We start from the raw sequence: 17,859 nt of genomic DNA, 5'->3' as shown, positions 1-17,859 counted from the left end.
ACAAAAACTGTAATAGTTGGTGAAAAATTTCACCACACATTATACCATGGTGTCTGAAGAGTTCATATGTTACATTTGTCGCTGTAATATATAAATATTAAATACACAAAGCCTGTGTAATGAGAAATAACTGTCTTGTCTCCTTCATTACTTTTATGTGTCAAGATGTGAAATTCAATTTGTACAAGATGGGTACCTGAGAATGAAATTATAGTTTGCTGTAAATCGAGCTGCAATTAGAGAAATAAAAGTTTTCTTGTTTATAACAACATGCACCATTGCTTAGGATTCTGTGTCATTGAGTAAGTATGATCAAATAAAAGAATTTATTGCAGTTGTGATGGTGGTGGTTTCTTTATTAAAATAATGTATATCATTCACGTCACTGAGACTGCACCTCACTTTTTCCATTTTTTCATATGAAAAATGCTGATATATGTGTACCCTATGTTCAGTATTTAATCACACGTTTAGCACATGTTAACTGGATTAACATTTAATTCAGCATAATATAACTTCAAGAGGTTTAGGTCAGTAATTTATTATTTTTATTTTCTTACATTGCAGTTTCATTTTTGTACAGGTTCTTGTAGTAAAATACAAATTTCAGCACACTATAATTTTTTACCAAAATAATGGTTGCAATCATTCTGAAACAAATACATGTGAAGAAAAATATTAATTTGGATTTTTTTTTTTTTTTTTTTTTTTTTTTTTTTTTTTTTTTTTTTTTTTTTTTTTTGGGAGGGGGGGGGGATAATAAACTCTTATGATAGCATTTTTGGAAGTTACTAGTGAAAAAAAAAATTAGTAACAACCTTTACATGATAATACACTCTCTTGTGTTTAATGGGTTGGAAATAAATCTCAAATCAGCATTTTTCATGCATCAATCATTGCATGTATTTCATTCACTCATAGACTTACAGACTTAGTATCCTTGAAAGATCTTAGAACAGCTTTTTAGTTGTGTGTGCCCTTTTTTATTGTTTCTTCCTTTGTAATGCCTTTTATGTTTTATGCCTCGTATATATGTGTGTGTGTGTGACCTTGTTCTTTCTGTTGATTTTATTATTTCAGATGCAATTATTAGAAGCAGCTGTAATAATGGAAAATTTTAAACACTTATGTAAGAGATACAGTTGAAGTAAAATGTACTGAATATATAGTTACCATGATGTATTATGCTTTCTGAACAGATGCAGTAAACAGTACTTCAGTCCACATAATTTTCAGCTGAGATGACTGCTGATTGGCTTACATATCTTATATTATTACTTCAGACGAAATAATTGCATTTATATTGTAATTTCATATGTTTAAAAAGAACATTTGTGTTAGCTTTCCTTCATATATGTCATGTTTGGTGATAACATCAGAAACAGTGGATAAGGAAACAAGCCTAAAACAATGATTTATTAAATGATGTACATAGTCATAGAAATTTAGGTAGAGAGTGAACTGCCTTGTGCCAGATACTGAAAGTAAGTGGTGAGAGATGCTGCTATTGATATCCTTTTTGTCTCCTATATAGCTGCCTTATAAAAAGATGCATGTAGTGTTAGTGATTTACAGTTGTCTCTGCAGTATTTTGTGGTACACTAACTGGATCTTAGAACAGCCAACAAATTTTTCACTCATGTCTGTTGAGAATTTAATGATACAGCGGTTGTTACTTAAAGAGTTAAGAAAAACTAAGTATATTGGTTGCAGGTTTATTTTCATAATGGGAAATTGCCACACCCTTTTTAAGGGTGAGTGCATGGTAAATTTGACTATTACTGAAAAACAGTTTCATCACTGCAAAGTTTCCAACCCTGTTTCTAATGTAACAATTGTTTCATTTTGAAATGAATGGATTCATTGCTATTATTTTTAGTTCATCACTCAGTCATGACACAACTATTACTTTGTACTAGCTTTGGATTGCCTTTCACATTTAAGAAAGAAGTAGCATACAATAGGTGTCAAAATTACACAATCCAAGAAAGTTTACATTACTAAACTCTGTAAAGTTACCTTCTAAGTTCGACATAGCCACTTGCTTTCACAGCAACAATTTCTGAAAATATTTCTCATTTGAAAAATGACCAAAACTTTTTCTTTGAATTAATGATGCTCTCTTTATAAATACAAGACACCATCTGTGCTTGTTTACCACAGTCTTGAAATTAATCGAACCACATTCACTATTCTGCACCGACAAATGTGCATTTATGTCTCGTCATTGCATTTATTGGTCTATATAGGGCATCTAGATGCAAAATAATATTCAGTGTTAATCTATAATAACAATTGTATGCTTGTGTTTACCAGTTTTTTAGTGTTGGATACATCTACCAAATCTGGCCAGTTTAACAGTAGGGTGTTTTAATATGATTCTTTGAATCATAAAGAAATCTATGCAAATTTGGTTTTCTCAGCAAGACTTGGGTGGATTATGGAAATCTTAATAGAAGTGTTGTTACTAACCTTTTTTTCTGGTGCCTATTCATGACTTGCATTGTAATGCTTGTCACACTAATCCACACCCACTCAAAGGTCAATATCATTCTGATTTGGTGTTTCCATTTTTGATTTTTGGGTGGATTGATAAATTACATTTCCATGTTTTGATGGTGTTATATTTGTCAGGTGTGCCGTAACATTCATTTTGTGTTCCTATAATCATCTAGATTTATCAACAAGCAAGAATGTGCTGTAATTTTTCATTATGTCCTAGGTTACGCTGAAGTGAATTTCTTGCATGAAAAATGTCGACAACAATTTCGCCTTTGTTCCACACATACTCAGATTCCCTTTCAAATCTGTGACTTTACCACCGGTTCCCTCAGCTGTTTCCTGTCTGTAGAACATAAACATTAATTATCTCTATTCTTTATTTGTCCACTTCATTGAATAGGTATGCTTCTAAATCTGAAATCACTTGATAAAAATATATGACTATATGAATATCAAAGTCTCCTAGTATTATCTTGCTAATAGCTTTTTCTTGGAAATCTTCATTTGGCTGGTTTGGCTTGTTTATCACCTTTGCCAATTCTTGCTTGGTTTGTTTTCAGGATAATGTCTTAATGAAGAAATGTATTTTTGTACAAAATCAGACACTTACATCATAAACATGACAGAAAAATTAATATTTCCTCAAATTTGGCTTGCCTGTTTGAATTTGTTGCTTTCTAGAAAAAATGGAGAATCAATCTAGTTTCAAATGTAACATTTTGGCATCATTACCTTGGTCACTCACTATAACTCTAACATCAGAGGTAGTTTGTACAGAAAGCTAATTGTGACTAAATTTGAACACAAACAATTGGTTATTAGTCATACAACCTTGTAGTATCTATTATTTCTGCCAAAGCATTGATTATGTTCATACATAGACAAGACAAATACAAAACAGCATAGATAAATATAGCATGCTGGTTTGTATGAGAGGATGCACATATGAAACTAATGTGCCATGTTGCTGAACTGTTTAATTTACACATTGGATTATACAGCTATTTATTTTATATATCAGTCTAATGTAGCTGCTAAATAATTATTTATTTTTTCAGTTTTGAACAAATACTTGAATACATCAGTTGCATATAATGAAAATCTCTAGCTTTTTATGGCGAAAATGAAAGTAGTAGTGTAGGAATATCCTTTTATCAAATGAATGTGCCCATATTTACCGATGCAGTAGAGCTCTAGAACTAAGTACCTGCTTCTCAACAGACCACAGAGAAGAAGACAACAGTAAAGTGGCCAAGTAAATGAGTTGATAACAGAACTAAGAAAACTTAAATTCTTCTTCATACCTACTAAGTTACTGCCAAACCAAGAGCAGGCATTGCCTGCAGGGGCAATCAGTATTTTTTATTGACCCGTTTCACTCAGTTTAACAAGAACATCATCAGAAAGTGTGGAATTTATGTTTTGAAGTAGTTGGCTCTCACACAGCTTATTGTCTTAAGGTTTGAGAGAGGTCGTGATTGAACTTCCGTGTGGAAGTGACCTTGTTCCTGAAAGCTGTGTATGTCCTATAACAACACTCAATTTTTTCCTGCCAAGTTAAACATCTTTTTGTGTATTTGTTAGTAATTCACCACTTGCCTGTTTAGGTTTCAAATTTTCTTATATTAATCTCGCCATTTGTTGTGTGGCAACTGGTACATGTTAGCAGCGTGTCTGTATTCATTTCATATTGTGATATTAATGCCCTTTTGTAATATGATGTTAATACACTGTTAACTTGTGTTGGTCCAGAAATCTCCAGCAATGAAACAATTATTACATCCCATTCTTTTTCCAGCATTATACTCATGCATAGTGTTGGCCACTTAAAAAATTTATGGCCCATTTCATTAATTTTTATTTACCTGTGCCTCATCCTTGTACATAAGTGTGCATGTTAAGATCTTTCTTCCATTGCCTTCTTTTTGTAAACATTACTTTAAGCAAATTTAACTATGTATTTTTTCATTCTCTTCTTCCTCCTGTTTATGCAGAAACGACGAACGATGACCTTCTCAAAGAAGAAAGGGTCAATACATGACAGTTCATCTGAAAGGTATCAATTTATATTTTCTGTGATTTATGCATCAATCTACTACATTTGTGCTTGGATTTTCTCTGTGATGTACACTTAGCAAAAAATTATGATTAATTACATGTAATGTTTTTTTTTTTTTTTTTTTTTTTTTTTTTTTCAATTTTTAGTGCTTCTGAAGTTGAAGAAAAGTTGACAAAGAAGAATACATCTGAAAAAGGGGAACGCCATCGTAGCAGAAACCATGGACTATCTCCATATAGTAATCACAGAAATCCTGGTGAATCAAGTTCACGTTCAGTGGATAAATCTTCATCAAAAAGTAATTCTCATGATATCACTAGCAAGTCTGATAGTAAAAGGGACAGAACAGATCCCAAAAACAAGAAAACAATTGACACAGGACAGGAGAAGAAACAGAAAGAAAGAGAAAATAAGAAGAGGAGAAATAGTATAGAAGTTTCACCTGATGCTCAATCACGACAATCATTATCTCCTTTTCCAAAGAAAAGTTCGAGCAGCAAAAAATTCCAGGCACCACCATCACCAAAATCAAAGCATGCCCAGCAGAAATCTAAATCTCCATCCACAAAGCAGCATAAATCTGCTTCCATTAGGAGAAGCAAATCAAGATCACCAGTAACAAAAAGTGTGCGATCTAAAGAAATAAAATCTTCACAAAAAATTGTATCACCAAAGGCCAGGCATCAAAAGTCAAGAAGTCATTCAAAATCAATCTCACCTCGACGCACTATATCTGACATTAAGAGATCATCACGTAAGTCTCCTTCTCCGAGACACAAGCGGAAAGATGGACCCAGATCAAGAAGCAGGAGCAGATCACGTTCAGTACCAAGAAGTTACAGTAGAAACCACAAACGATCAAGGAAGAGCTCCTCTGATTCACCTTTTTCTCCAAAACGTAGACATTCCTCAAGGCATCGATGTAACAGTGACACACGGTCACCATCCCTCAGAACTAGCAGATCGCGAACCCGCCGAGACCGAAGAAGTTCTCCAAAAATGTCGTCAGTTTCACCCAAACATAAACGTACTAAGTATTCTACGTCTCCCACACTCAAAAAGTCGATACATTTGAGGAGTAAATCAAAATCCCTCGAACGGAGCCAGCTGGCTGCAAAAGTATCCAAGTCATCTTTGTCACCTAAGTCTTCAGCACCCTTGAGGTCAAGGAGCAGCAGTAGATCCCATAATCGAAGCAGGAAGTCACCAGATAATTTAATAAAACAAAAGGGGTCAAGATCACCTTTTAACACAAAGAGTAAAGAACAAAGACATCGAAGTAGGAGTAAATCACCAATAAAGAATCAGCACAGCAACAGATCTCCCAGCAGAACTAAATTAAAGAAGACATTGTCTCCTGAAAAGCCTGATGTCAGCAAATTGAAAAAAAATTCACCACCTGTTCAGAGTAAGAAGCAAACAGATACTTTGAAATCAAAAAGAACTAACAGTATGAGCAGTGATAGCAGTTCCGCTCAGACAAGCCTCAGCTATTCACCTATAGAGAAGTACCCAGAACGTTACCAAGATGTATTGGATTCAAAGGCAGCAAGTAAAAAGAACAACATTGCTTCCAAATCTCTGAACAAACTGTCAAAAAGGAAGAATTCAAGACACAAGTCGAAGTCTAAATCTCGCTCTCCATCTCGAAATCGGAGGGTTGCAGCAGCAATTATACCTAGGGTTCGACTTCGATCTTCTAGTGGAGAAGAAGATGATGACGATGAAGAGAAAGATAACAAAGAGAAGGAAGAGGATAGTCAGGAAATGGAAACACTGAAACTTTTGAAATCTGGTCTTGCTGAGAAAGCAAAGGAATCATTAGGAAAAAAACTAACAAAACCATCACCTGAACATCAGAAACCTGACGAATCAGTTAACAAAGATACTGAAACTGAAAGTGAAGAAAAAATAGATGATAAGGATATTATTCCAGTTTCGAGTGTGGAAGACTCCATTTGTGACATTGCTCTACCTCAGAAAAGTCAGACTTCCGATGATAATGACACTGCATCGGATAACGAAAAACCCGATGTAAGTCAGAAGTCCCCTGTAGATGTTCCTTGTCCTTCTGAGGAACCTGACATTGCTGTCATGCCAGATTCAATTCCAAAACCACCAGGTTCACCTCCAGCAAAAAAACCTTCTGAAACTGTTGTCAAATCAGAACCTACTGATGACTCGACTACTGCTTCTAATATTGAAGTTTTCCTGGAAACTTTGAAGTCTCAACTTAGGGACTCTGTCTCTCCCCCACGGAGGCTCAACCGAAATGCAAATTCCAGCAGCAGATCACGTTCTGGGTCAGAGTCAGCAGAGCGTAGTGTGAAGACCTCTCATAAATCCAGGAGTTCATCACGTTCATCATCAAGTCACAGGTAGGCACAGTTGTGATTTGTGTTTAATGCACACATTGTGATTGCTCCATGTTTAGGATGTACTGTAAAAGTCTCTCTCGTAACATAGGCATAACAGTGTGATTCCAGAAATAACTGAATTTGCAAATTGTATACTATCTTTTTTGTTAATGAATAAGATTTTTTAATGCAACCAATAGAGAGAGTAACGTTTAAACATTACTGTGTAAAACATCAGGTACGTAGGAATTTCTGAGAATGAAGAAAACTGCTTGCATTTAAGTCTTTTGCATGTATCTTACATTTGAAAAAGTTAATAAACTGTCCATAGGTTATCAGAAAAACACTGTAAAAACATAGTCGTATAAGAAGTTACCTTGGATCGAGGATGACACAGTGGAACATAAGTGGAAAACTGAAAATGCAAATTTGACAACTGAGAGATTCAGAGACCCAGAGAGAGACAGAAATTAACAGTAAAGAAGAAACAATTGGTAGAGAAGATGCAACTAAGAAAGGAAGGACAAAAGAGTCACAAAATGTTAGAGAAATTTTGTAAATAAGTATTGTTTGCATTTGTGTATGGGGGGGAGGTTGGCAGATCCTTGTTTGTGTAAATTATGTAACTGTGGCAGCAAGAGTTTTGACCTGATCCCACGAACCACATGTTCAAAAACGATTACCAAGATGGTGAAGCAGAAATTGTGCCTCAGTGGGTGCTCTGTATCACCATATTATGGAGACATACTTTTTGCAACCTTCACATTTCACCCAGAGATTAGTAGTAGCCAAGCTGAACTATTGGTTCGGGCCAGCTGTTGTATGATGTAAGTCATCTCAAAGGTAGTTCTGCCATTAATGATGTAGGTCTCACCAGAGTTGGAGCTGGAGTAGGTAGTGGTTGCGATATGCATGTATGAGTTACTATCAGCATCATGTCTGCTTATGATACATAATGGTATATCCACTTTCATGACTCGCAGGAACTAAACTGTTTAATTATTTTCCCAGTCAAGATTTACCAGTTCTATTCTGCCACTGACGATAGTTTTCTCAGTATTGACATCCATTTAATTTCTGCAGTCTCTGTTCTTCCATATATATCAAATCCACTTTTACATTCAACATCCCTTCTCAGTAGAAGTGGCAGTAAATATTTGCCACATCATGCCATTCTAATAAGTGACATGTCTCTCTGGGCCACACCAAAAAGAGCAGCTCAAGAATCATGTTTCTTAGACCCAGGATTCCGGGTTGGTGAGTGGTAAGCACCAATAGTCCTCTATAATTGTAAGCCTTGCATATGCTTGTCACCATCTTGCCATGTGATGATGAAAAATTGTATCTCACAGGTTGAACTGTCCAGATCATGAGGGTGCTATAAATCTCTATTAAAAACGAAAAAGTAGGTAAATAAAAAAATGTAATCCCTAAGGTTGCTATGTGACGAGATAGATGACTGGTAAAGCTAAATAGCTGTTAGCAAGCAACTTTTGGGATAACTGCCATACCTCATTTGTTTTAGGCTTATACAGATAAAGTGGGGATGAACCTTTGTTTCCATAATTACTCATATGACATCTGTGGAGTGCTCTAATCCTAAAAAAATCATTCTCATCAGGCAGGGTCATCTGTTGGTTGGTGTTCATGCCTTCCCAACTAAGTGATTTGGAAGATAGGCCTCCAAAAAAAAAAGTCTTACAAAACATTAATATTAACAGAGAATCGACCACTTCACAGGATTGCCCCCCCCCCCCCCCCCCCCCCTTATATGAAAAAAGGTGTCATAGTTATGGATGCATAAAACTTTGTAGTGTGTCACTGGAACACTTAAACCCATGAAACAGCTTATGAAAGGTACTTTCCTAAAACTAAACAGATTCAAAATGCTCGATGTCTACCCATTGTAATGGAGTTTCACAGTGGACACAGTTCAGTAACGACAGTTTTTCCTTGAAAAGATGGACATTCAAAAACCATTGAAATTGAAAACAGCTGCTTTTATACTTACTTTCAATTCACAAGTGTTACTAGAACACACTAACACTTATTTCCTTTGGCCGAAACTATATACCCAACCCAAAACAAGGTCCAAGCAACTTGTAGTAAATGTGACCAAGTCACTTGTGAACCTGAAGCATGATTTCTGTTGCCACTATTCTAAACTACTTTGGAAGTTGTGCAATTTGGGTTTATTAACATTACAACATTGGTTGTTTAGAAAAATATTCATGAAATAAATTAAATAAAGGTTGTAAATCCTCTTTTGCTGAAACTGAAAGTGTTTATCAGTGTTCTGCATCATTATTCATATTAATGACCAAAAAATTTGTGACACAAACCTCCCTTCCTAGTATTATTCGTGAACTATAAGTGGGCATCTTGCTATTAGGGAATTGGGAGACAGTGGTTAGGGCTTACTGTGGGAAGTGGTGGTGGTGGTGGTGGTGGTTGTGGTGGTGGTTGTGGTTGTGGTTGTGGAGGGGGTAACATGCTCTGTCACCATGTACTGTAAGTGATGTGTCAGCACAGCTTGGAATTCAACTTTTCCACAACGACACAAGCTCAGTACAATAGACTGTGGGGTGGTAGGACTGGACCAAGTGACACATCAGGCAATCACCATCGACAGTTGCACTGAACATTTATTTGGGACATTTAAACAAGACATATAACAAATAAAACCATCAACACATTTTTAAAATTATCATTTAGGTAAGAGCAAGTTACTTCAAAATTTAAACATTCATAAACCAAGGCACTTATGGCCTATTACATATTTAGTGAAATGAGTTAAAATTATTTACTCAAGAACTATGATCAACCTGAAAACAATTTACTAAAATTTAACGAGGAAATGTATTCTTTTATTACTGCAGTGATTGGAAGTACCAAAGTAATTCAGGGTACAGGCAACAACAAATCAGATACCAAGACACACAACCATGTTACTTAAATGGCAGGCACCCTACAATGTAGGATATAAAATATAAGATTTCATGTGACCAAGCAACCTCGTGGGATTCAACAAACTTCATCCAGAAGCGGACGCCCGCCCACTCAGCTGTTTCCAATACAAGCCCGACATGGACCACCAAAATGGAGCAGCAACGGTCACGAATAAGCACGAAAAATCCCAGAACTTGAGGGTATCTACAACAGACTGACACCTGCCTTAAGTAACTAGAAACACAATAATTCATTACAGCACGTCATCTGTAGAATTAATCAACCTTTTAATGAACATCAGATAAGCAGTACAAATTTATTATCTTATGTGCATAATGCCAATTATGCACTAAGACGCAAACGAACTAGATACACGGCCAGCTGGCATGCACGGGCTAAAGGGCGTCAAATACACAACCGCACAAGTAGGACCTAATCCAGGACCCCACACCCGCTACCAAGACAAACAGAAGAAGTCCCGATAAAACGAAATCAGTTGCAAGTAACTAGTGTGCAGGCTAACGATGTATCAAGATTGAGCCCCCCCCCCCCCCCCCCCCCACACACACACACACACAAAATACAAAGTGACTTACAACAAATAGTCACACTTAAATTTGTGATTAAACAAAAATTAATTACAACATCCACATATTGTCATTGAAGGAATTCTTGTACTTTCATTAATAGAATCAGTTTCAAACAATTTAAACACACAATAACAACTGGCCTCTCAGTAACTCATAAGAATTTATGAAACTACTCATTTAGAATTAGACACGTATCTCTCAGGCACACTGTTACTTCAGATAGAAATGCAACAGTAATGTTATTGCAATTCATGTCAAAATATATCCAGTGAAAATTTTATCCATGTATATCTGTAGTAATTGTCCAGCTTAACTCTGTCGTGTGATACAAATACAACAACCAGACGGCACTTAGACAAGGACCAGCCAAACTGTTTTCAATGACGGTTAAACACTGGCAGTAACAATTTACAAACAGAATGTATCAGCACTCCAGGACCTAATAAATGTTAATCATCACATCACATATGAGGTGCGACAATAAAGTAATGAGACCGACTTGGGGGGGAGGGAAAGGTTACTTACCATTTTAGTCAAGTTTAATGTTGTCTCCTTCAAAGTACAGTGAAACCTCTATATAACGTTTTTCAAGGGGCCACAAATTCTGAACACTGTATAGAGGAAAACACTATAAAGAGGAAGGCTTCCGAATAATAATTATAGGGCATTACTGAAGATCAGGATACCACTAATCATCTTTGACAAATGGTGCCATAGATGACATTTTAAATTTTCACAACATATGATATTCATTGCAAATGATCAGTGTATCAACTGATTAGTTTTTTTAATTAAAACATGGGGCTCGGTAGGTGGATGGGTGAAAGTAAATGGATCAGTTTGTACAGTAAAAAGTTACAACAGATTCTTAAGATTGACATCATTCTCCAAAGCTGACAGGTGGTATCCCATTCTTCAGTTGACCCAATTATAGAATATGAGCCAAATTTTGTTTATGATGTACTGAACATATTACATAAAAACACAGTAAATGGCACAGATTAATAAAGAATTAGTTACAAAAAAATTACTTCAATAATTAAATTATCAAATGGAACTTAAATTTGCACAAAACTCTAGGAACCTAAGCAATCTGAAAATAACATAGGGTGAAGTGGGGTAAGTGTAACCACGTTTTGGCATAGTTCAACTTTGACACCAAATTGCCAACTTGTTATTGAAGATATGATTTTCAAATTTCTCATACTTAAAGTTTGACTTGTTGACTTTTAAACAATATACATTTTGTTTTTGAAAGAAAAAATTATATGGTCAAATAATTGTTTTCAAAATTTTGTGTTGTGAGGTTACACTTGCCCCATAGTTCGGGGCAAGTGTAACCCCGTATTGTTGTACCCATACAGAGCATTGTAAAAGAGACTTGGGGTAAGTGACCTGATTACCCAATTTTTACTGAATTTGAGGATTTTTAAAAGTATTAAAATATCTTAAATTTTACTCAAGATATGAACTTTTTTGCACACGCCTCTTTGTATATTATGAAATACACAGAAAATGTTAGCTAAACTAAAAAATAAGTGTTAGCCTAAACCATAAAACACTGAAACAGAACACATCATAGATGATTTATTTTTGTTTTAGGCCAGTAATTTATTAGTTTAAATTCTACAAAAGTGGGCAATTTAACAAAAATAATAAAATATCTAGTCTCAAGAGAAAAGAAAAAATCACTTTATATAAGTTCACTTTCTATTATTTTTCATGGTAATTGAACTAAAGTTGTTGGCAATTTGTGTTTAATGCTAAACTGTCTTAATTCAACTTCTTATATTTACACTTAGGCCCTAACTATTATTTCGTCACTGAATGTTGTATGAATCACATGTAACACCAAATGTCAGGTCTCCCTTGTGACCCAAAGTAGGCTCAGGCAGCACTGGAGTGACATCAGACGAGGGAACTTGCATCTCATCTCTCCTATCAGGCCAATAGAATGTGGTGCCATGCTTTGTCTTATTTTTGCATCTGAAGAAAATCACTTCTGGATCTCCTAAATCGATAATTTCGCTAACTTGGCCAATAAAATGAGCTTTCTTACATTTTGTTGCAAAAGCTACCAGAACATAGTTTCCAACTGTAATTTTATCTTTGGCTTCAAAAAATTGTGCCTCTTTTTCTTCTTCTTCTTCTTCTTCACAGCTTATAATTTCTTTCCTGAAATCATCCAGTGTTATCATCTTCATCACTACTTATTAAAGATAGTTCACTTTCTTCACTTGTTGATTCAACTCCCAGTCTTTTTTTCTTGTTACCCACATGAGCAATCAGGGATTTTTTTCCCACAACATTCTGAGATGCCATTTCGGATAAAGCAACAGCACTTTGTTTGGAAGATTTACTTCTAATTACCAAGCCCTTTTTTTATGCCAATAATGCTTTTTTGTTTTGCTTTCTCCTTATTATTCTTGTTTTCTTTAAAATCTTTTTCTTTATAGATGGAATCTTGAAAAGTGATAACTTCAGCTCCCCGTGCAATCCTTTTCTTCTTTGTTTTACCAGTGGGACTACACTGCTGGACTGTTTCCAATAATAACCTTTCAAATGACAAATCAGAAGTTCCAGAACATAGTGAAACATTGGTTAGCTTGGGAATGCTTGAGAAAGAACTCTGATACTGGGAGAACTACAGGGCTCAGTAGATGTAGGCCTATAAAATTCTGGAGGTTGTTCAGCTGGAAGCTTCCCAAAAAAGCTGAGTACTTTCTGTTAGAGACGTAGCTTCCACACAGTCTATGGCTGCATTATCGTAAGCTGGCAATGGATTTTTATATGCCTCCGGATCATATTTAGTTTTATCAATCACTTCTCTACTGTAAGGGAATATTCCTGCTTTTTGAAAACCACTTTTCAACAATTCAGGTGGTGTTTCATTCCATACAGCAGTGAGGAGATTGGAAAAGTCACATTTGCTAATTTTTACCCCTTGATGATGTCTGTGGTGATGAGTTAACTTTTGGTCCCATGTAGATATCACACACAGGAATGCCAGCTTAGTTGATCTAGTGTGATGGCAAAAACAGGGTTACAACTTAAATAAATAAATATGTTCGGTAAGTTTGTGTTGGGGCAAGTGTAATCCACCCTGGTTACACTTGCCCCAGCCAATTGGTTACACTTGCCCCATATGGGAAAAAGTTGGGGTAAGTGTAACCATGCGTGGCATATCAAGAGCTTTATCAGTAGAGTAAAACGAATCTCATATTTGAAATTATCATGCAAAAGTCAGTTTGTAACCCAAAAATTGTGCAGTTATCTTTAAAACTGCAAAAATGACAGACCACCAAATTCTGAGCATGTCACTCTCTCGCAGAGTGAAAATGTAGACGTCAATTCAAGTCCAAAAATTAATTACCAATTTATGTCAGACTTGACAACTTATGGTTAAATATAACAAAGAAAGGAGTAAATTAACATGTGTGATAGGTCAAGAGGTAAGAATACAGCTTCTTAAAGGCACCATAAGCCGTGGTTACACTAACCCCATGGTTACACTTACCCCACTTCACCCTACCTATGATTTTTTTAAAATATTAAAGCAGGCTTGCTTGTTTTCTATTTCTCCTAGACTCTATGGCAATCATTTCTTGCTCCAAATGAGCAAGTTGAACTACTGTTCTGTCCTCAAGTCTATGGGCCATCATGTATCTCCTGAATGTTTCAAAGGCTTCAGCTGCCTTAGTATATGAGGGCACAGGGTCATCTTCCTTGTCACTGTCGCTTTCACTACCACTATTACTCTCCAAGCTTCTCTCTGCAGTCAGCTCCTCAATCCTTTGTACTCCTGTGGTTGCCACATTGTCATCCACAGCCACAGAGTCCTCAAAAGTGACAGAATCACTGCCTATTAATTGGTGAAACTCTTGCAAATCACTTGCAACTTCTTCCACAGGAGCTGCCATCTCATTCTCACAGAATCCCGCTTTTGTGAAACAGTTTTTAATAGTTTCAGCACTTACTTCCCTCCACGAGTACATAATTAAATTTATTGCCTGTAAAATATTCAGTTTCAGTTGTGAGCTTTCCTGGCTTCCCGGTTTTCTTTGGTCCATCAAATTCAAGGCCTTTTTTTACAAGGGCTGTCCTATATTTAACATTAATGGCGTGTATTATGCCCAAGTCCAAAGGTTGCAGACGGCTGGTGCAGTTGGGTGGCAGGAAAATTACTTTTAACATTTCTCAGAAAGGGTACGTCTGGTGGATGTGCCGCACATCTATCCACAAACAGCAGCACTCTCCATTTTGGCGTCAAATTCTCTGAGAAAACGTAAAAATATTTCACTCGTCATCCATGCCTTGGCATTGTTTGTATATTTGCACCGAAACTTGGAAATGTTTTTGAAGCACCTTGGATTTTTTGGCATCCCGATAACCAAAGGTTTCAGTTTTTCACTGCCATCAGCATTTGTACACAACAAAACGGTAAGACGTTCCTTGCTCTTCTTACTGCCATGGCAATTTTCCCCACGAAAAGTAAATGTCTTATCCGGCATTAAATTGAAAAACATGCCGGTTTCGTCAGCGTTATAAATGTCACGCAGTTTGTAGCCCTGTATCAGATTAGGGAGAGTCTGCATCCACTGAGCTACAGTTGGTTCGTCCACACTTTTACTTTCTCCACATTCCGATTTGTACACAACACCATGACGCTGTCGAAATTTATCAATCCATCCATTGGATGCCTTAAAATTGGCCATTCCTAACGGCAGTGATATTTGAAGCGCCTTCTCCTTCAAAATAGTTCCGTTTATTGGAATGTTTGCAGCACGTGCTTGCTGAAACCAAGTTAATAAAACTTTCTCCATTTCGTCGTAAGTCGATTGTTTCAAACGCATACGTTTCGAATTTCCACAATTCTCAAACCCTTCCATTATCGACGATCTGTTTTTCATAATAGTGTTGAGTGTTGAAGGGGCCAGTCCCAATTGCTTCGCTAGATCCACGCGACTCACGCCAGGAGATGCCTCCACTTTTTTAATAATAGAAACCTTGTCTTCCAGAGAAATATTCTTCCGCTTTTCACTCATGTCCACCGATGAAAGCTTTAAAAAAACGTTATATCGAAGACACACACTTACTAGGCACACGAACTGTTTCCTGCTCAGCTCACACAACACGCTACTAAGTACTAATACAAAGCATCGACTGAAATGGCGCCAAAAAGATCGCAAGCAGAATAAGCCGGTGCAAACTGTGAAACCACAGAACGGAAAACGATGCGTCTACATCCAGTCACTTAAACGTTATAAAGAGGTAAATAATTGACCAGGGTTCCAAAAATATGAGCGTTACATGGAGGAAACTGTAATATAGAGGAAACACAGTAAAGAGGAAAATTTACCATTGTTTATATGGGCTTTTAGTCGGGACCAAAAAAAACGGACCTAACCTAGAGGAAAACATTATATGGAGGAAAGTTACAAAGAGGTTTCACTGTAGTTCCCTTCTGGTTGCACACACTTTTTCCAGCGCTTCTGCCATTGGTGGTAACATTTCTGGAACTCATCTTCTGTAATATCCTCTAAGACCCTCGTCACAGCTTTTTGGACATCTTGTGTTGTTTGAAAATGGTGTCCCTTGATGGCTGTTTTGACTCTTGGAAATAGAAAAAAGTCGCACAGAGCGATATCTGGTGAATAAGGTGGCTGTGGTACTACTGAAATTTGTTTTGAGATTAAAAATTGCTGTACTGACAGAGCAGTATGGGATTGCGCATTTTCGTGATGCAGAACCCAATTATCGGCAATGTTGGCACGGACACGAAGAACTCTTTTACAAAGTCTTTCTAAAATTTCTTTGTTGTAATATTGGTGAACTGTTTGTCCAGGAGGCACCCACTCTTTATGAACAATTCCCTTGGAATCAAAGAAACACACAAGCATGCAGCTCACTTTTGACTTTGACATGTGAGTTTTTTTTAGTCTGGGTGATCCCTTTGAGCACCATTGCGAACTTTGGCGTTTAGTCTCTGTATCGTACTGAAAACACCAACTTTCATCACCAGTGATAACATGGCTCAACAATTCTGGATTGATTTCCGGTAGCTCTAACAGATGAGCTGCCACATTTTCCCATGTTTCTTGCTGTTGTGGTGTGAGACTTTTGGGGACAATTTTTGCACAAATCTTTCTCATACCAAGATCTTCAGTTATTATTAGACGAACCGTTTCTCCATTGATATTCAGTTCTTCTGCAATCATTTTCATGGATAATCTTCGATCAGATCGTAAGAGTTCACGCACCCTGGACAAGCTGGCATCCGTCCGTGAGCTTGATGGTCGTCCATTGCGATCTTCATCTTCAACATTCATTCTGCCTTCACTAAACATTTTATGCTAAGCCTTCTGAAGTTTACCATAAGTTGTCATCGAATTTTCAGCCAATTTAACACAAAAGGAAATAGCTAGCCATTGCACAGTATTATGCAGTTGCATTACCGTGACGAGAGACACAAACACGTGTTAACTTATTAAAGCATAACTCACGACTGAGCAGTTGCATCAATATGCCGCTTGGACTAGAAGCAGCTTATAGACCAAGGTCAAAGATATTGTGCCTACGCAAGCCTGCAGGGTTGCCACATATTGCAAAGAAAATCAGTCTCATTACTTTATTGTTGCACCTCATACAGCTCGCACTAGAACATTGAGTACTAAGCAAGTTGAAATTAAAAACATTCGAGGATAGACACAGTAGGAGTAGCAACAGCCAGCCAGTAGTCGATTCCGGCCACAATTTACAGCACAAGCAAGGCCCTACCCTGTTGCTTGTTTGATGAAGCCAGCCGCTGCAGATCCCGGTGCCAGGAGACATGTAGCGAGCAAAATACATGAACAGCTTCCCAGTTATGTGACTGATTCCAAGCCAGTGATATTTCCTATGGCACCATCATCCAGATAAACAGCCCCTTTTAGATGTGCTCTTCCTGCTGCCTCGCACGGCACCTGTATACTGTCTGCCAGACTTGGCAAATGATGTTACTGCCAGGTGCCCTCTTCCCCCCCCCCCCCCCCCCTTCCCAAAAAAGAAAAAAAAATCACACTACTTGCCTACTTACTAGACTAGCTAGAGCTTACCCTTCACTCCCTGATCGGCCCGGTAGGTGGTGCCACTGCGCACTCTGCACACACTACCAGAAACGTGACCCATACCGGCAGCGGGAATATTGTTGATCAAGACACGTGGCTCATCCTCCCCCTCAGAAAACCAGAAACCATGCCTCATTTGTCCAAGACAAGAGACGAGAGCTAGCGCCCTCCCTTGACCTGAGATATGTGGACCTGTGAGGTTTTCCCAGTCCGACTATTCGAAACCAGCAAACTCACTGGGCTGAAGACCCGTAACACCTGGCAGGGTCCCACGAAATGTGGTGATAACTTGGACG

General features: G+C 37.2%; 1 protein-coding gene across 1 annotated transcript in view; it reads left to right on the top strand.

The window, feature by feature from the left end:
* The window catches only part of LOC124796279 (serine/arginine repetitive matrix protein 2), a 287,456-nt gene that overhangs the window by 250,583 nt on the left and 19,014 nt on the right, over positions 1-17,859 (top strand). Inside the window, exons 8-9 of the mRNA XM_047260400.1 lie at positions 4,497-4,558; positions 4,708-6,939. Of these exons, the coding sequence (XP_047116356.1) occupies positions 4,497-4,558; positions 4,708-6,939 (2,294 nt within the window). The remainder of the gene's footprint in view (positions 1-4,496; positions 4,559-4,707; positions 6,940-17,859) is intronic.

The sequence above is a fragment of the Schistocerca piceifrons genome, chromosome 1 (assembly GCF_021461385.2).
Source record: "Schistocerca piceifrons isolate TAMUIC-IGC-003096 chromosome 1, iqSchPice1.1, whole genome shotgun sequence".
NCBI lineage: Eukaryota > Metazoa > Arthropoda > Insecta > Orthoptera > Acrididae > Schistocerca > Schistocerca piceifrons.
Note: the sequence above shows the minus strand (reverse complement) of the source record. Positions and strands in the feature narration are given on the sequence as shown.